This window comes from Aotus nancymaae, unplaced genomic scaffold, assembly GCF_030222135.1.
Source record: "Aotus nancymaae isolate 86718 unplaced genomic scaffold, 86718_ANA_hifiasm-v0.15.2.pri h1tg000020l, whole genome shotgun sequence".
In the NCBI taxonomy this organism is placed as follows: domain Eukaryota; kingdom Metazoa; phylum Chordata; class Mammalia; order Primates; family Aotidae; genus Aotus; species Aotus nancymaae.
In genome coordinates, this window is record NW_026988432.1 from 18,971,076 (window position 1) to 18,989,676 (window position 18,601).

Genomic DNA, 18,601 nt, shown 5'->3' on the forward strand with positions numbered 1-18,601 from the left:
AGATCAACTGTCTGACCAGGAGATTGGGAAGGAAACAAAGCCGCTTACCCAAGTTGGAGCTAAAGGACACTGAGGTCAGATGGCAATGTAGGAATCCCCATCTGGCAAGAGGAACAGATGTGTATGTTACAAAGGCGGACTATAAAAACTGTCCGCCTTGGAGGGAGACACTAAGTGTCTGTAATGTAGAAATAACCAGTCTGTACAGACTTGGAAGTGGTAAAACTAAAGCTTAGGAAAATATTTTAAAAATATTAAAAATGTCTCGGCAGGGTGTGGTGGCTCACGCCTGCAATCCCAGCACTTTGGGAGGCCAAGGTGGGTGAATCACGAGGTCAGAAATTCAAGACCAGCCTGGCCAACATGGTGAAACCCTGTCTCTACTAGAAATACAAAAATTAGCCAGGTGTGGTGGTGGGTGTCTGTAATCCCAGCAACTCAGGAAGCTGAGGCTCAGGGATGAGAATTGCTTGAACCTGGGAGAAGGCTGCAGTGAGCCAAGATTGCACCACTGCACTCCAGCCTGGGTGACAGAGCAAGACTCTGTCTCAAAAAAAAAAAAAAAAAAAAAAAAAAAAAAAAAAGCGCCATAGCAGAACAGTCTCCTGTATTGAGCATAATATAGCAACATTAATTTTAGGTCAAATCCTTTGGAAATTTTTTTCAATTTCACATTTGGAGATGTACTTTTGCTTTGATAATGTTTTTTTTTTTTTGAGACAGAGTCTCGTTCTTTCGCCCAGGCTGGAGTGCAGTGGCACAATCTCAGCTCACTGCAACCTCCGCCTCCTGGATTCAAGCGATTTTCCTGCCTTAGCCTCCTGAGTAGCTGGGATTACAGACACGCACCAGCTAATTTTTTTTTTTCTATTTGTAGTAGAGATGGGGTTTCACCATGTTGGTCAGGCTGGTCTCGAACTCCTGACCTCGTGATCTGCCCGCCTCGGCCTCCCAAAGTGCTGGGATTACAGGCATGAGCCACTGTGCCCAGCCAATGTTTCAATATTTTAATAGTGTTTTTCATGTAAGGATGAAGTATTAAGACACTGTGTCCTTTTCCCATTATGGTATAAGTAGCTGCAGTACTGTGGACAAAATACCTAGGTCTGGTCGGAGTCTGAATCATGCTGGCTCTGCCCTTACTAGCTGGGTTATCCTGGAGGGCAAAGTAATATCTCAGGTTAGCCTAAGAATCAGTTCATCTATAAACTGCAAGGCTGTTGAGGGTTAAATTAGACCATGTGTAAAATGTTTAAACCTAGCACTCAGAAACGGATTCCATCTGCTACCTTGGTGCTTATTAATGCAGAAATACTCATCCAATCATTTTTAGTACCTAAAATGCTATTTATCAACTAAATAAATTCCTAGCATGATGAAAAGTGGGAATTACTTCAGACTGAGGTAGAATCAGCTTTACTAATTTTGTAACAGAATAATAAGCACTCTGTAATGACATTGTACTTTTAAACTGAAGACTCCTTAAGTTAAAAATATGTTAAAACAAATTTATTGAAGCTGAGCATATTAACATTATACAATCATGCATATCTGTATTTTAAAATTATACAATCATCGTTCACTGTGTACAATTTGCAAAATACAGGTAAGCAAGCAAAGAAAAATCCCGCCAGAGATGAATGCTGTTAGTTTTTGAGTAACTCACCCTTAGAGCTGTTTTGCGGGGTAGATACGTAACACAAACAATTGGTGGCATTAAATCTGCGTGCTTTTTGAAAAGTGATTCTGGAGTGAATAAAACTCAGCTGCAACTTACTTTAGAAGAGATACACTGCCAGTGGGTGCGGCGGCTCACACCTGTAATCCCAGCACTTTGGGAGGCAGAGGCAGGAGGATCACTCTGAGGTCAGGAGTTCGAGACCAGCCTGGCCAACATGGTGAAACCCCGTATCTACTAAAAATAAAAAAATAGCCGGGCGTGGCAGTGTGCACCTGTAATCCCAGCTACGCCGGGTCTGAGGCATGAGAATCGCTTGAACCTGGGAGGAGGCAGGGGGATCACTTGAAGATGGGTATTTGAGACCTGCATGGGCAACAAAATGAGACCCCACTTCTAATAAAATTAAAAACACAGGAAGAAAAAAAAGCTTATGCCAATATACATGTCAATGATCTAAGTTCTGGCTACATAATTGAATTTCTTGAATTTGACAAGTCAAAAATTGCGATTACTTTAGAGGCCACCTCACTGTTACTTCATGTGCAAGTCAGAGATTTGAAAAGTAAGAGGCATTAGAGATGGGGGAAGAAGGCAGTGTCTAAATACACCTCTTCTGTGCCAGTATTCTTCTTGAAAGACTTTCTTTCCTGAAATGTGTTTTGACTACACTGAATGAGGAACAATCCAGTGTTTTATATTCAAATTATCCCATGAGTTGAGATTTCATTTATTAGAAAATGTATCATTAATTTATTATTTGAGATGGAATTTCACTTTTGTTGCCTAGGCTGGAGTGCAATGGCGTGATCTCAGCTCACTGCAACCTCTGCCTCCCGGGTTCAAATGATTCTCCTGCCTCAGCCTCCCAAGTAGCTGGGATTACAGGCATGTGCCACCATGCCTGGCTAATTTTGTGTTTTTAGTAGAGATGGGGTTTCTCCATGTTGGTCAGGCTGGTCTCGAACTCTTGACCTCAGGTGATTCGCCCTCCTCAGCCTCCTAAAGTGCTAGGATTTCAGGCGTGAGCCACTGCTCCCGGCCTGAAAATGTATAACTTATAATTGTGACTTTAATTTTTAAAAATTACCTTCAGAAAATATCCCCTCTCAGCATGAAGTATTGGCTTTGGATTTAGGTGACCCTTTAATTGCTCAAACCTCCACTATCCTAATTTATTACATTCTAATTGGTATTGATAATTACCTTTTCTTTTTGTTTCTAATAGATTACCTTTTCTAAATTCCACTCGTGTAAATCCAACCCTAATATTACAAAGCAATTGGCATGAGAGATTCAAGTAAAATAAAAACATGGTTGATAAAAAAAAAAAGATGAAAACTGTGCCATTCTTCTTGTTTTTAAAGCGAGTTTTAAAATTATAAAGTTTAGATTTTAAACAAATTCATGCGATTCTCCTGTCCCAGCCTCTGCAGAGGCTGCAGTGAGCCAAGATTGTGCCACTGCACTCAAGACTCTTGTCTAAACAAAACAAAACAAAACAAAATTCTAATATACAGAAGAATATAAAGGGGAAGGTAAAAATGTCCTCTACTCTCTCTGACCTCTAGTCTCATTCTCTGTGGCTGCATAGTCCAATATGGAAGCCAATAGCTACATGTAATTATTCAAACAAAAAGTTTTTTTTTTTTTTTGAGATGGCATCTCACTCTGTTGCCCAGGCTGGAGTGCAGTGGGACAGTCTCAGCTCACTGCAACCTCCATTTCCTGGGTTCAAGCAATTCCCCTGTCTCAGTCTCCCTAGTAGCTGGGATTACAGGTGTGTGCCACCACATCCATCTATTTTTTTTTTTTTTTGTATTTTTAGTAGAGACAGGGTTTTGCTATCTTGGCCAGGGTGGCCTCAAACTCCTGGGCTCAAATGATCCACCCGCCTTGGCCTCCCAAACTGCATTACAGACTTAAGCCACCACACCCAGCGTCAATCTGAAATTTTAAATTCAGTTCCTCACACTAGCTATTATTTCAATTGCTCAACACCCCCATGAGGCTAAAGGCTATCACACCGAGAGTGTAGATACCAAGCATCCCATCACAGGAAGTTCACTGGATAGTGCTGCTCTGTAGTAACCACAGCTGAGCACCTGCATGTTTATTATTATGGGATCTCTCTATTCTAGATGCAAACTCCTTATCAGATACATGATTTTTCAAATTTTTTTCTCCCATTCTGAGGGTTATCTTCCTTTTCTTAATGGTGTCCTTTAAGGTGCTCAAGTTAGTTTTGATGAAGTCCCATTTATCTATTGTTTTCCTTTGTTGCTTGTGCTTTTGGTGTTGTATCTAAGAAACCATTCCTAAGCCCGACACCACAAAGATCTACTTCTGTTTTTGCTCTTATACTCAGTTCTATGAGCCATTCTGAATTAGAATTTGTAATGGGATAGGAGGTAGGGATCCTTTTGCTTGCATGTAGCTACCAGTTGTCCCAGCACTGCTTGTTGAAAAGACCACTCTTTCTCTATTGAATGGTATTAGCATGCTTGTTGAAAAGAAGTTGATCAGAAATGTATGGGTTTATTTCTGGATGTTCAGTTCCACTCCTTTGATCAATATGTCTATCCATATGCCTACATTGTCTTATTGTAGTTTTGTAGCACATTTTGAAATCGGTAAGTCTTCCAACTTTGTTCTCTTCCAAGATTTTTTGGCTATTCTAGGTCCCCTGCATTTCCATATCAATTTTATCGGTTTGTCAATTTCTGCAAAAAATACAGTTAGGATTTTGATAGGAATTGTATTGAATCTGTAGACTAATTTGGGCAGCACTGCCATCTTACCAATATTAACTCTTCCAATCCATGAACATGATGTCTTTCCATTTATGGATCTTAATTTCTTTAAACTTTTGTAGTTTTATTCTTCTTGATGCTACTGTATATAGGATGTCCTTATTCTCGTTTTCAGAATGTTTTAATAGTGAACTAATCAACCCATTCACAAAATCTTAGAAGAGGAAGTCTGTGATTAAATAATATAATTCCAACATCTCAAAGTCCTGAAGTTTGCTATGAAACAGTTACTACTATTCTTTCTCTACATATACAGATTTGCCTTTTCACAACGTCTCACTTTATGTAAGTACAGTTTCAAACATTCTGAAAATATACAAAAATACAAACTGATTTTTGTATATTTGATCTTGTATCCTGCAACCTGTTGAACTCATTTATTACTTTATGGATTCCTTAGCATTTTCTATGTACAAGTATATATGAACTGTGAATACATATAGTTTCTTTTGCAGTATAGACAGGTTTTCTTTTTCTTGCCTAATTGCTCTGGCTGGAACCTCAAGTGCAATACTGAATAGAAGTAGTGTGAGTGAGCATCCTTGTTCTTATTCCCAATCTTAAGGGGAAAACATGCAGCCTTTAGTCTATCACCATGAAGTATGATGTTAGGTGTGGGCTTTTCATAGGTGTTATATTTATCATATCTAGGAAGATTCCTTTTATTCCTAGTTTGTTGAATGTTTTTATCTTGAAAGGTTTTGGATTTTATCCAATGCTGTTTCTGTCTCTCTTAAGACAATCTATGTGGGGCTTGTGTTTGATTAAATTTGGTACAGTTGATCCTCATTATTCACGGTTATGTATTCGTCAATTTACCAACTTGCTTAAATTTATTTATAACCCTCAAATTGATATCTGTGACACTTTTGTGGTCATTTGTGGATATGTGTAGATAGGTGAAAAAATTGAGTCACTCAATTCACACGTTCCCAGCTGAGGATGAACAAGATGATGCTCTGTCTTCCCATTTCAGCCTTATAGAGAAATAACTGGAGGATGGAAATGGCAGGGGCAATTCAGTGTAGTATAAGAAGCTCTGGCTCTGGGGGCAGCTGGACAGGGTTTGAATTTCAGTTCTGGCACGTTTTAGTGGGGTGTGTCAGGTATGTCACTTAACACTTCTGATACCTCACTTTGACTTCTGTAAAACAGAATCTGCTAGGATGAACCATTTTAAGAATTCAAACTCATAATGTGCATTACATAAGCATATGTATACACACATAAACACACATTCTCCTAAAAGCGGTCGTTCCATATTTAATTCAGTGTTTGTGGGAGAATATTTTGTAGAACCTAATTACTGTGAATAATGAGAACTGACTGTAATATTAGCTTTTTTTTTTTTTTTTTTTACATGTTGAACCAACCTTGAATTCCTGGGATAAATTCCACTTGGTCATGATGTATAATCCTTTTTATATGTTGCTAGATTCAGTTTGCTAGTATTTCGTTAATGCTTTTTATGTTTGTATTAATAAGGAATATTGGCTTATAGTTTTCTTGTGATGTCTAGTCTGGTATCAGGGTAATACTGATCTCATAGAATAAGTTGGGAAGTGTTCTATTCTACTTTAGAAAGAGTTTGTAAAAAAATATTAGTACTAATTTTAATGTTTGGTAGAATTCAGCAGGGAAGCCATCTAGGCCTGGGATTTTCTTTGTGAGACTTCTAACATTACAAATTCAATATTTTTTCCTTGTTAGTGCCAATTGCATTTTTAACCAACTTTTAGGGAGAACCAGAAATGATAAGAATATTATTATCTCATTAGGCCAGAAAAATACAAGAAGAAAACACATATTATCAAACATATTATCAAGGAAGATAGATGCTCAATATCTGGAAAATTCAGCTAGGCTTCTATGAAAATTAACCATTATATCTTGATTCTCAACCTCTGCTAGATCTAGCTTTAACGAACATTTTGTTACTTCTCATGTGGTTTCATAATCTTATGAACAAGAAATTTCAGCCTGTTCTATATCAGATTTATATACAAACCTCTTAAGTAAAACTTGCAGCAAACTCCTATAATCAAAAACTAAAGTTTGTACATTCCTTGAGCTAATACATAGATATGTATCTCTCTGTATTTATATATATATAAATATATTTCACTATCTACAAAAATAACAACACATCTCAGAAGCTGTCAGGAAGGCAGTGTGTAGTGGAAAAAATAGTGGAATAGAATTCTGGTGCCAGCTCTAACTTAGATGCCTTTATGTGTTTCTCCCATTGAAGAAAGGTGATCAGCAAGGTTCTTTCTGGTATTAAAAATACAATGACTTATTCTACAATAATGCTATTCCCATTGCTCTTACTTCAGAGTGGTCACAATGAAAATATTTTGTATATACATATAAACACACCCCCATACTTCAATTGTACAGAACTAATCAACCCATTCACAAAATCTTAGAAGAGGAAGTCTGTGATTAAATAATATAATTCCAACATCTCAAAGTCCTGAAGTTTGCTATGAAACAGTTACTACTATTCTTTCTCTACATATACAGATTTGCCTTTTCACAATGTCTCACTTTATGTAAGTAAGTACAGTACTATTTCACATGAGGCATCTATAATTGTGCAAACTTTCAAAAATGAGGTCATTTTTCAGAAATTCTGAGCCTGTCAGAGAAACTAAATGGTATTTCATCAGTTGTCTCTACTGGCACATTACTTCTACTAAAATGACATGAAGAATGGTGAGCAAAACTTGAAATAAATGCATCTGGAGTCCGGCTGCAGTGACAGCTATCTGCTGGTGTAACATTACTTGGATTACCAGGATGTGAATGGTAAACACCATGGAATGGGTCTTGCAATGAGTGATAATGCCCTGCTCCTCCTGAGGTGGCAGCAGAACTCTGGTAAGGACCATTAGACATAAGACAAGTTTGAAAGCAAGTCTTCCTTCCCAAACCTCGATGCATGTCTAATTTAGCAATGAGAGGTTTCCCAACATTCACCTCCTGCTTATCCTCTACAGTATCTTCCAATCCTGAGTACTGATACGATAAACATACTGTGAAGACTAGATGTTCCTGCAAAGGAAAAAAAAATCTGGTTTATTATTGGCATCAACAGGGAATATATAGTAATCTGAAGAAATATTACACATACCCGCACCACACATCCACTTGCTCTCCTTTCCCAGGTTCCACATCCTCAAGGCATCCTTTTTATCTCCCCTAAACTGAGAAACACCAGCTCTCATCATCTTCCTTTTCCTTCATGCAATACTTGTAACAAATTTAGTAGAATTTCTAGTTCTTAACTATTGTTAATAGTCAAAATGAAAGAGACCTGATATTCCAGATGAACAGTGAAAACATATTTTCCAAGCAGTGTGGCTTAGGAAACTTATCCTTCCCTATTAGAGATGGGGAATTATCCTTTAATTAAAAAATGAACTGGGCCGGGCATGGTGGCTCACGCCTATAATCCCACCCCTTTGGGAGGACGAGGCAGGTGGATCACTTGAAGTTAGGAGTTCAAGACCAGGCTGGCCAATGTGGTCAAACCCCATCTCTACTAAAAGTACAAAAAATTAACTGGGTATGGTAGTGTGCACCTATAGTCCCAGCTACTTGGGCGGCTGAGGCGAGTCACCTGATTCCGGGAGGTGGAGGTTGCAGTGAGCCAAGACTGCCACCACTGCACTCAAGCCTAGCGACAGAGTGAGACACCAACAACTAAAAACAACTGTTTTTATTTTTTGAGACAGAGTCTTGCTCTGTTACCAGGCTGGAGTGCAGTGGTGTGATCTCAGCTCACTGCAACCTCTGCCTCCCAGGTTCAAGCGATTCTCCTGCCTCACCCTCCCGAGTAGCTGGGACTACAGGCGTCCGCCAACATGGCAGGCTAATTTTTGTATTTTTAGTAGAGATGGGATTTCACCATGTAGGCCAGGATGGTCTCGATCTCTTGACCTTATGATTCACCTGCCTGGGCTTCCCAAAGTGCTGGGATTACAGGCATGAGCCACCGTGCCTGGCCCCAAAACAACTGGTTTTATACCAGTTTTACAAAAAAAGCTTAAGCTGTTTTTAAAATATTATAATCCATAATCATAGGTGGAAAATATAACTGAAAGAGATAATAGGCTAACTTTTTAAGAGAAGAAAGGATTTTAAGTAGATGAGCTCTAAACAGGATTACAACAGGTTTATGTGTGTAATTCTTAATCGTGCCCATTCCATTTCCTGAGTTTTGGCTGATATAGTTGTGAACAAATTAAAATCTCAATTTTTGCAAATAAAAGCTTTCATTACAACACCCAACATGCAGAACTAGCTTCTCATTTGTAAGTCAACTAGAAATAAAAAAAAAAATTGAAATTCCAATTCTAATTTGCTATATGTTTAGTTATAAAACTAGGAAATGATTACTTGAAAATCTCAACATATTTAAAAGTAGAATATGGAGCCGGGCATGGTGGCTCACATCTGTAACCCGAGTGCTTTGGGAGTCCAAGAAGGGAGGATTCCTGAGGCCAGGAGTTCAACTTTGGCTTGGGCAACACAGTGAGATCCCTTCTCTACAAAAAATTTAAAAAAATTAGTGTGGTGGCTCATGCCTGCAGACTCAGCTGCTTGAAAACCTAAGGTGGCAGGATTGTCTAAGACCAGGAGTCTGAAGTTACAGTAAGCTATCTTCATGCCACTGCACTCCAGCCTGGGTGACAGAGTAAGACCCTGTCTCTAAAAAAAGAAAAGAAAAAAGAAGAATATGCTCTAGGCTGGGCGCAGTGGCTCACGCCTGTAATCCCAGCACTTTGGGAGGGTGAGGCAGGCGGACCGCCAGGTCAAGAGTTCGAGAGCAGCCTGACCAATGTGGTGAAACCCCGTCTCTACTAAAAATACAAAAATTAGCCGGGGCTTGTGGCACGTGCCTGTAATTCCAGCTACTTGGGAGGCTGAGGCAGGAGAATCACTTGAATCCAGGAGACGGAGGTTTCAGTGGGCTGAGATCACGCCACTGTGCTCCACTCTGGGCAACAGAGCGAGACTCTGTCTTTAAAAAAGAAAAAGAATATGTTCTATGTTCCTAATTTTTCAGCAATATGGAGAGTAAGCACGAATAAAGTCCTCTGCCCAACGTCAGAAACAGAATATAAAAAGGGTCACTGATAGGACCTTCTGTAGATTGGTTATCTCTAGTTTAATACCCAATAAGGCAGCATATCTATGGTCTATGCCAAAATAAATTTCCAGTTTTGTAAAGTTTTCCATTAGAAGCAATAAACAGAAAAGGTAGTAACCTTTAATTTTTGCAGTGAACTGAGTCTGGTATAGAGGCAATGCTTGGGAAGATCCTTTGATACCAAGTAGCTGCCAGTTTCTTCAGGAGTGCCTTTGTTTGCATCTTTTGGATCAATATCTAGGTCCTGTAAAAGAAAAATCAGTGACAGTTAATAATAAAATCAATGAAAGCCACAATATAATCTAGCACATAAGATGTCTTAACTGATACTGTTCTCTCATGAATTTTGGCCTCTCGTGAATTTTGGTAAGCCCAAAATTATTTATCCAAGACTAAATGAAAACAACAATCTATGGTTATAATAGGAATTCTCAATTCTGTACTAAGCCATTTAAAAAGTAAGGTGAGCTCTGAAAGAGTTTCAGATGATTCCTAGAAATGCTTCCTGAGCTCCTCAAGTTTCCTTTTAAGCAGAGAGAGTCCCATTATTGTTTGACTCTTGGATTCTCTCTTAATCATCACTTTTGGGGAGGTGCAGGGAAATTTATGTAATTAGAATATTTAAGAAAGATAAATAAGCAGCCTTTTCCTTTTTCTTTAGAGCCAACCCAAAGGCCAAGAGGGTTCTGCTCCTCTAGTGAGAAGCCCACAGGGCCCACCATTGCTCAACACCCCAGGAAGCCTATCTGGGCTCTGTGCTGCTGAGACTGGAGGTGTGGGGTGGCCACTGAATTCTGGGGTTTGGTGCTAGACCATTTACTCTCACATGAAGCAATACCCTCCACAAAGCCTCTATCAGTAATAAAAGTGATATTCTGGGTTTCTGTGTGTCTTACTCCTTGCTTGCTTCTCAGTTTGTCACACTCATGTAGGAAAGAGGGGTACTATTTACTGGCTTCTTTAGACTAATGTAAAATAAATATCATACCTAAATGTTTGAAGAGAACAGAACTAGATTTCTATTATTCCAGTGACCATAACTTGACAAGACTTAAAAACTGTTGTTTCCAATATAAGTTATAACTGTTTAAAAGGAAGTTATTCTTGACATATTTATAGCACATTTTATTCCTTCACATTTGCTATCCTTTTTAAGATATGAGAAATTAAAGGCATCTTTCTTGAGTAAACTTTAGACATTTCTAAATCTGATAAACTTAAGCTTTTTGGCCATTAGTAAATATTATGACCAGTGTTACTAAACTATGAACAAATATACACACATATATAAATATACATATTTCCTATAGGTTTAATAAGTGAATTTCTCACTGTATTTTAAATAAGAGAAAAAAGGAGAGACTCACAAGTGGGAAATCAGTAACGTAGGCATCACACATTATTATCTCCGGTGGTTTGTAAACTATACTTGTATAGATTATCATGACATTGGAAAACTCAGCTGCAAATCCTAATTGAATCTGAACACCACAGTCAAACTTAAGACACATACTTTCTGGAAGTTCTGAAAAAGAACAATAAGAACAACTTTGGTAGATTTCCTGATAAGAGGCACATATTTATGAAGGAGAATATAGTTAGCCTTTCTTTTGCTTAAAAACATGAATCATATTGTTTAAACACACATTTTTAAACACACATTTAAAAAAATAAAGCCCAATACTCTGTTGGCCAAACAAAATCTTTCATTTATCATTTGCTAATAGTTCTTATCCATCTGTATATATAATTTTTATTGTGGCAATCAAAAATATGCATATAATTGTAGAAACATTTTCACTGTTGCCTCAATTTGTATGACCAGAATATATATTTTTTCGAGACGGAGTCTTGCTCTGTTGCCAGGCTGAAGTGCAGTGGTGCGATCTTGGCTCACGGCAACCTCTGACTCCCTGGTTCAAGGGATTCTCCTGCCTCAGCCTCCCTAACAGCTGGGATTACAGGCACACGACACCAGGCCCAGCTAATTTTTGTATTTTTAGTAGAGATGGGGTTTCACCATGTTGGCCAGGATGGTCTCGAACTCCTGACCCTGTGATCTGCCTGCACTGGCCTCCCAAAGTGCTGGGATTACAGGTGTGAGCCACCACGCCTGGCCCATGACCAGAATTTTTAATAAAGCACAATGTCACTGAATGGCCACACTGTAGTTTAACGATTCTGTTAACTCTTGAATTATAATACTTCCAGGTTTTATTGTTTTTCTATCATAGTTAGTATTTGTTTGTATATATGTGATGCTTTAAGATTGTTAGATATAGCTATGCGATTGTTCCTTTACATATGGGACAAATTATTTTCAATTTACAGAGAATAAAAAGTTTTACCATAACACATCCAAAACAGTATTAATAACTTTTAAAACATTTGTCTACTTGATGGGATTAAAAAGTAGAAAGATATCATCATAGTTTTAATTATTCCTTAATTACTTAAATTATCCATTTTTAAGATTTCTTTCTCAATTAATATACTTCTAGAAGTGTGGATCATTGAATTTGCATCATTTGCTTGTTTACTGAGGAGAGTCTTAATGTTTTTTCCTCTTACCTTTTTGTATGAGCTCTTTATTATTAAAAAATATTTAAAAACTACCTACTTAATTAAATTTGTTAAAAATACTTTTTTTTTTTTTTTTGACATGGAGTCTCGCTCTGTCACCAAGCTGGAGTGTGGTGGTGTGATTTCAGCTCACTGCAACCTCCGTCTCTTGGGTTCAAGTGATTCTCCTGACTCAGCTTCCTTAGTAGCTGGAACTACAGGTGCATGTCACCACATCCAGCTAATTTTTTTGTATTTTTAGTAGAGGTAGTGTTTTACCATGTTGGCCAGGATGGTCTTGATCTTCTGACCTCGTGATCCTCCCACCTCAGCCCCCGAAAGTGCTGGGATTACACCATGCCTGATCTGTTACAAATACTTTCTCTATGACCTTTTAATTTTATGAGGTTTCGTTTACTGTTGATCTTTACCGCTATAATTTTGTTATTGTTTGTTTGTTATTGTTTGTTGTTTAGATCTTTTATAGAGAAAAGACATTCAATTTCAATTAATTCTCCAGTTATCTGGAATGGTGAGATATGTATGGCATTTTACATTTTAATGTGCTTTAATATGTTAATTTACCAAAAATATGTATTGGAGAACAATTTCTTTTCTTTTTTTTTTTTTTTGAGACAGTTTTGCTCTTGCTGCCCAGGCTGGAGTGCAATGGTGCGAGCTTGGCTTACTGCAACCTCCAATTTCTGTGTTCAAGCGATTGTCCTGGCTCAGTATCCAGAGTAACTGCGATTACAGGAGCTCAGCTAATTTTTCTGTTTTTAGTAGAGAGGGAGTTTCACCATGTTGGCCAGGCTGGTCTCGAACTCCTGACCTCAGGTGATGCACCCATCTCGGCCTCCCAAAGTGCTAGGATTACAGGCGTGAGCCACCAAGCCTGGCCAAGAACAAAAATTATTGTAAAAATATTTTATGGAACTTTAATAAATACAATTATAAGAGACTCACAGAATAGATACTTGGACTCAGAAAATCCAAAATATTTCAATCAGTAATTTAAACATATTTTTTCAGTAAATCATATACAGTTACCCAGAGGCAATTAAGCTACAGATTGATTTTCACCTCATTTTCTCTGTTGATCAACCTACTGATCAAGTGTCCAAGAGAGGATGCTGAGTTATATTAATAATCACAAGCACAGAGGACTTGCTGAGTGCCATGCTCATTTCTACGTGTGCACTCACTCAATCCCAATAACCTCTGAAGCAGGTACTATTTATTTTCTTTTTGAGACGGAGTCATGTTCTGTTACCCAGACTGGAGTGCAGTGGCACAGTCTCTGCTCACTGCACTGCAACCTCTACCTCCAAGGTTCAAGTGATTCTCTTGCATCAGTGCCTAGTAGCTGGGATTACAGGCACATGCCACCACGCCCTGCTTACTTTTTGTGTTTTTAGTAGAGACAAGGTTTTGCCATGTTGCCCAGGCTGGTCTTGAACTCCTGACCTCAGGCGATCCAACTGCCTCAGCCTCCTAGAGTGCTAGGATTACAGGTGTGAGTCACCACACCTGGCCTGAAGCAGATACTATCTCTTATTCACATGTTATAGATAACACGTTCATAGAGTGGTAGAGACTGGATCAGAACCTAAATCCATGATTTTTGACAGCTGCACACTTTAACAGGTCACAACACAGGAGAATCTAAGGGACCGTGTATTAGACAAATGGAAAATTAACCTATTTTTAAAATAGAAAAATTTTTAAATGGTCATTTTAATTTTACCAATAGTGAAAATAATGGCCTAAATAATCTGATATTTCCAACATCAAATAAACCAGTGTAATATCCATAATTGAAACATTTGTTTGGTTTGAGATTTGCCTAGTAGGCCAAAATATTTTCACTGTAAAATTGGGAGGAAAGTTAGTTATTCAGAAGAAAAAAACTATATGATTTAACGTAAGTATATTATAGATGAAACAAAAAACAGACTTTACCATACCATGAGCCTTGGCCCACTGTAGATTCCGCACCAGAGATTCTGCAGAATATTCTGTTCCCTGTATTGGATCAGTAAGTGCTCTCTTCTCAGATAAACTACTTCGAATCTCTAGAGCCTGTTTGCCTTTGGTAAGGTGACACTTACCCATATCTAAAAGATATGAAAATAAGTATTATTTTTTTGAGATGGAATCTCGCTCTGTCACCCAACCCAATCTGGAGTGCAGTGGCGCAATCTCAGCTAACCTCTGCCTCCTGGGTTCAAGCAATTCTCTGCCTCAGCCTCCCAAATAGCTGGGATTACAGGTGCCTGCCACCATGCCTGGCTAATTTTTTGTATTTTTAGTCTTGAACTCCTGACCTCATGATCCACCTGCCTCTGCCTCCCAAAGCGTTGGATTACAGGCATGAACTACCATGTTTAGCCAATACTATTTTTAAGACCACCAATTCTTATGTTTTAAATATTTAGGCTAAGAACTATCCTACGTTATCAGGTTATATTCTCAGTATCACTTATTTACTCAACAAATATTTCCTGAGCACCTACTATGTGCTAGACACAGCAGGCATGTTTTAATTTTTACTCATGTAGGTATTCATAAATAGTATATGCCAATGTTTTACGTTTTTGAATTCAACAAAAATGTTACATGTATGTCTTTGTAATGTGCCATTTTCCTTCAACATGTTTTAGATACAGACTAATGTATATGGATACACATCAGTTTAAATTTAGAACTATCATTCTTTATAGTTTATCCTACTTCTGTCTACTGTTATAAATTAACAATAGTAAGGTTCTTTTAAAAAAAAAAAGACAAAAATATACAGTGATCCAGAACAAAGTCTAAGTTAAATCAACCTGTTGGGGGTTAAAAGGAGACACCAAGTATTGTAAAAGTACATTAAAATTAATATTTGTTGGAGAAGAAAAGACATAAAAAGGAAAATGAGCCAAATCAAAAAATTAGATGGTAAAAACAAACAGATACAAAAAATAACAAATGCAAATGAACTTAATTTTCTCATTAAAAGACTCAGATTGGATTTTAAACAATTTGTTATATGATGCCTCCAAAAGCTACAGTAAAGCAGAGTGACATGAAATGTTTGAAAGTAAAAGTAAAAAATAACATATTAGGTCAGCAAAAAGGAAGCTGGTATGGCTCTATTATGATACAAAAAGACAAAAAGCATTATTTGGAATGGAGGTATCACTACATAATAATGAAACGTTCAATTCAGTAAGAAAATATAAGCATTTAAAGCACAATAAAATAGTCATAATATGTATGAAGTAAAAATTGCTATAATTACAAGAAAAATTCGGTAAATTGAGAGATTTCATCTCTCAATTATTGATCAAAAAGACAATCAGAAATACAGAACTGAACAAAACAAAAATTAATACACCAAATGTAATGGACATACATAGAACTCTACAACCAGTTACTATAAAAATATCAATTTTTCTCAAGTACACATGCAGAATTGACAAAATTTCATCTTTTACTTGGCCATAATGAAAACTCACAAATTTCAAAGCATGGCAACTAGACAGACTTTATTCAATCACAAAGCAATTAAGGTAGAAATAAAAACCAGAAAGCTAAATAAAAATTCCTGCCATGTTTGAAAATTAAAGACAGTATTATATAACTTAAAGGTCAAAGAAAAAGTAGAAATTAAAAAATCTAAACTTGTAGGATGTGATGAAAATGATGTTTTAAGAGAGACTTAGAAACTTAAATTGGAAAAAACAGGCTAAAAGTGAATGAACTATTTATGATGTTAGAAAAAGAATAAATTAAATGCAAGGCAAGACATAAATAAACAGAAGTTAATGATACAGAAAAAAATGAAAAAGAAGAAATCAACAGAGCCAAAGATTGATTCTTCAATACAAAACAGCACAATGGGCCAAAGCTGGCAATAAAGAAAAAAGGAAAGCAGGTACAAGTAACACTGATGAAAAGGGGTGCACAACTGCAGAGAAAGCGGAGATTAAAGAATACTATTAGAAATACGGGCAACTAAATGACAACAAATCTGAAAACTGCCCAAATTCCTAGTAAAATATAACTTATCAAAATTGACTCAAAAAAGAAATGAAAAGCCTACATGGTAAAAGAAATAGTCAAGATATTAAAGCAGTAGTTAAAAATCTTCTACCAAAAACAAAACAAAACAAAACAAACAAAAATCCTAGATTGGTTTATAGGCAAGTTCTCCCATAAACATTAGGAAACAGATCATAATTTATACAAAATTTCCCAGTAAACAACAGGGTGTACTTCTGTATTAGAGTTCTCCAGAGAAGCAGTACCAACAGGATGCGCATGTGCGTACATGCATGTGCGTGTGTACATAGAGGGAGAGTGAGAAGAAGAGATTAACTTAAGGTATTGGTTTATGAAATTGTGGTGGTGCAAGTCTGAAATCTGCAGGGCAGGCAGGCAGGCAGGCAGGCAGGGTGGGGAGCAGAGAAGAGTTGTAATCTGAGCCCCAAAGGCAGGCTGCTGGCAATCTCCTTGCTTGTGGGAGGTCAGTCTTTGCTCCAGTAAGGCCTTCAGCTAACTGGATGATGCCCATCCATATTATGGAGGGCAATCTGCTTTACTCAAAGTCCATCAATTTAAACTTTAATCTCATCCAGAATAATGTTGGATCCATCACATCTTGAATAATCTAAATAACTAAATAAACTAAATAGTTTAAATAACTAAATAACTAAATACCTTGGCACTGAGGCCTGGCAAAAGTTGACATAAAATCAACCATCACAACCTCCATCTCATTCTACAAGGCCAGCATAACAATGATACTCTGTATGCCACTGATACCACTAAATACTAATTTTATTTTCTCTTAAAATGAAACCAAATAGTATAAGAAAGTAAAATTACAGGCCCATTTCCTATATGAAAATTCTAAAAAAAATGATAGCAAATTAAATCTAGTAGTGTATTAAAAATATATCCCAATGAAAATGATTTATCTCATTGGATTAATGTTAGACTATCCATTAATTTAACTCACCATATTAAGAAACTGAAAAAGGGGAGAAGATCCAAGATGGCCCATTAGGAGCAGCTCAGGATTGCAGCTCCCAGTGAAAGTGCAGAGGGTGAGTGGACGCCGCATCTCCAGACTGATTTTTATTGCCCACAGACCAGGAGATTCCCAGGCGGAGGAGCCCCACAGGTCACCAGCGCGGCTGTTTTGCCGGTGCCCTGGCGTGGCGGTTCTCCGTACAAAATACGCTGATCTGGGTGCCCTTTTAGCTGGCGATTGGAGCTCCAGAAAGCAGGGTTGCCCATTCATCAGATTAAAAAGGGGACTGAAAGAGGGAGCCAGGCCAGGAGATTCCAGGGCAAAAAAAGCGCCACAAATCTCAGCACCGCTGTTTCAACCAGCGCAGTGAGTCGCCACACGGGAAATCACACAGATCCCGGCGCCTTTTCTACAGGCGACTGGAATACCTGGGAGAGAGTCGACCATTCAACTAAAAAAAAAAAAAAAGGCTCTGAGGCAGGGAGCCAGGTGATCAGGCTCGGCTGGTCCCACCCCCACAAAAAAACCAGCAATTGGAAATGCTCTGGGTTGAGAGTTTCACAGCAAGCACACCTGAACCTGGGACTGTCCAGCTCTGTGGGGGAGGGGCATCTGCCATTACCGAGGCAGTCCAACACTACGGAGGCAGCTCGCCATTGCTGAGACAGCCCGCCATTGCTGAGGCAACCTGCCATTACAGAGAGAGTCTGCCATTACAGAGGTGGGCCACCATTGCTGAGACAGTTCTAACTACACCCACATAAACAGGACTGCAGGGAAGTTCACACGGTAGCTGGGCAGAGCCCACAGCAGCTCAGCAAAGCCTCTGCAGGCAGGCAGTGACTAGGCTGCCTCCTTGCTGGGCAGGGCAGCCCTGAAAAAAAGGCAGCAGCACAATGGAAACTCATAAATAAAGCCCTAACTCCTCAGGACAGAACACCTGGGGAAAAAAAAGGGGTTTATGAGTTCTGCTGCAGCAGACTTAAACGTACCTGCCCAGCAGCTCTGAATGAACAACAGAGCTCACAGCTCAGCACTTGAGCTCCTATAAAGGACGGACTGTCTCCTCAAGCAGCTCCCTGACCCCCGTATATCCAAAGAGTCACCTCATAAAGGAGAGATCAGACTGACATTTGGCGGGTATCCTTCTGGGACAAAGATAGCAGAAGAAGAAACTGGCAGCAGCCCTTACTGTTCTGCAGCTGCTGCAGGTGATCCCCAGGCAAGCAGGGCCTGGAGTGGACCTCAGCAGTCCTACAGCAGAGGGGCCAGACTGTTAGAAGAAAAACTAAGAAACAGAAATAACTTCATCATCAACAAACAGGACGTCCACTCAAGAGACCCAATCTGAAAGTCAGCAACTACAA

General features: G+C 38.4%; 1 protein-coding gene across 2 annotated transcripts in view; it reads right to left on the reverse strand.

Annotated features, from left to right (window-relative positions):
* Nucleotides 1-1,494: 1,494 nt before the first annotated feature.
* Nucleotides 1,495-18,601, reverse strand: part of MALT1 (MALT1 paracaspase) — a 95,616-nt gene continuing 78,509 nt past the window's right edge. For both annotated transcript variants that reach the window (XM_021672039.2, XM_021672038.2), the window contains 4 exons: nt 14,179-14,328; nt 11,017-11,174; nt 9,768-9,893; nt 1,495-7,548 (listed from right to left, as the gene is read on the reverse strand). In XM_021672039.2, coding sequence (XP_021527714.2) covers nt 7,111-7,548; nt 9,768-9,893; nt 11,017-11,174; nt 14,179-14,328 — 872 coding nt within the window. In that variant the 3' untranslated portion in view covers nt 1,495-7,110. The remainder of the gene's footprint in view (nt 7,549-9,767; nt 9,894-11,016; nt 11,175-14,178; nt 14,329-18,601) is intronic.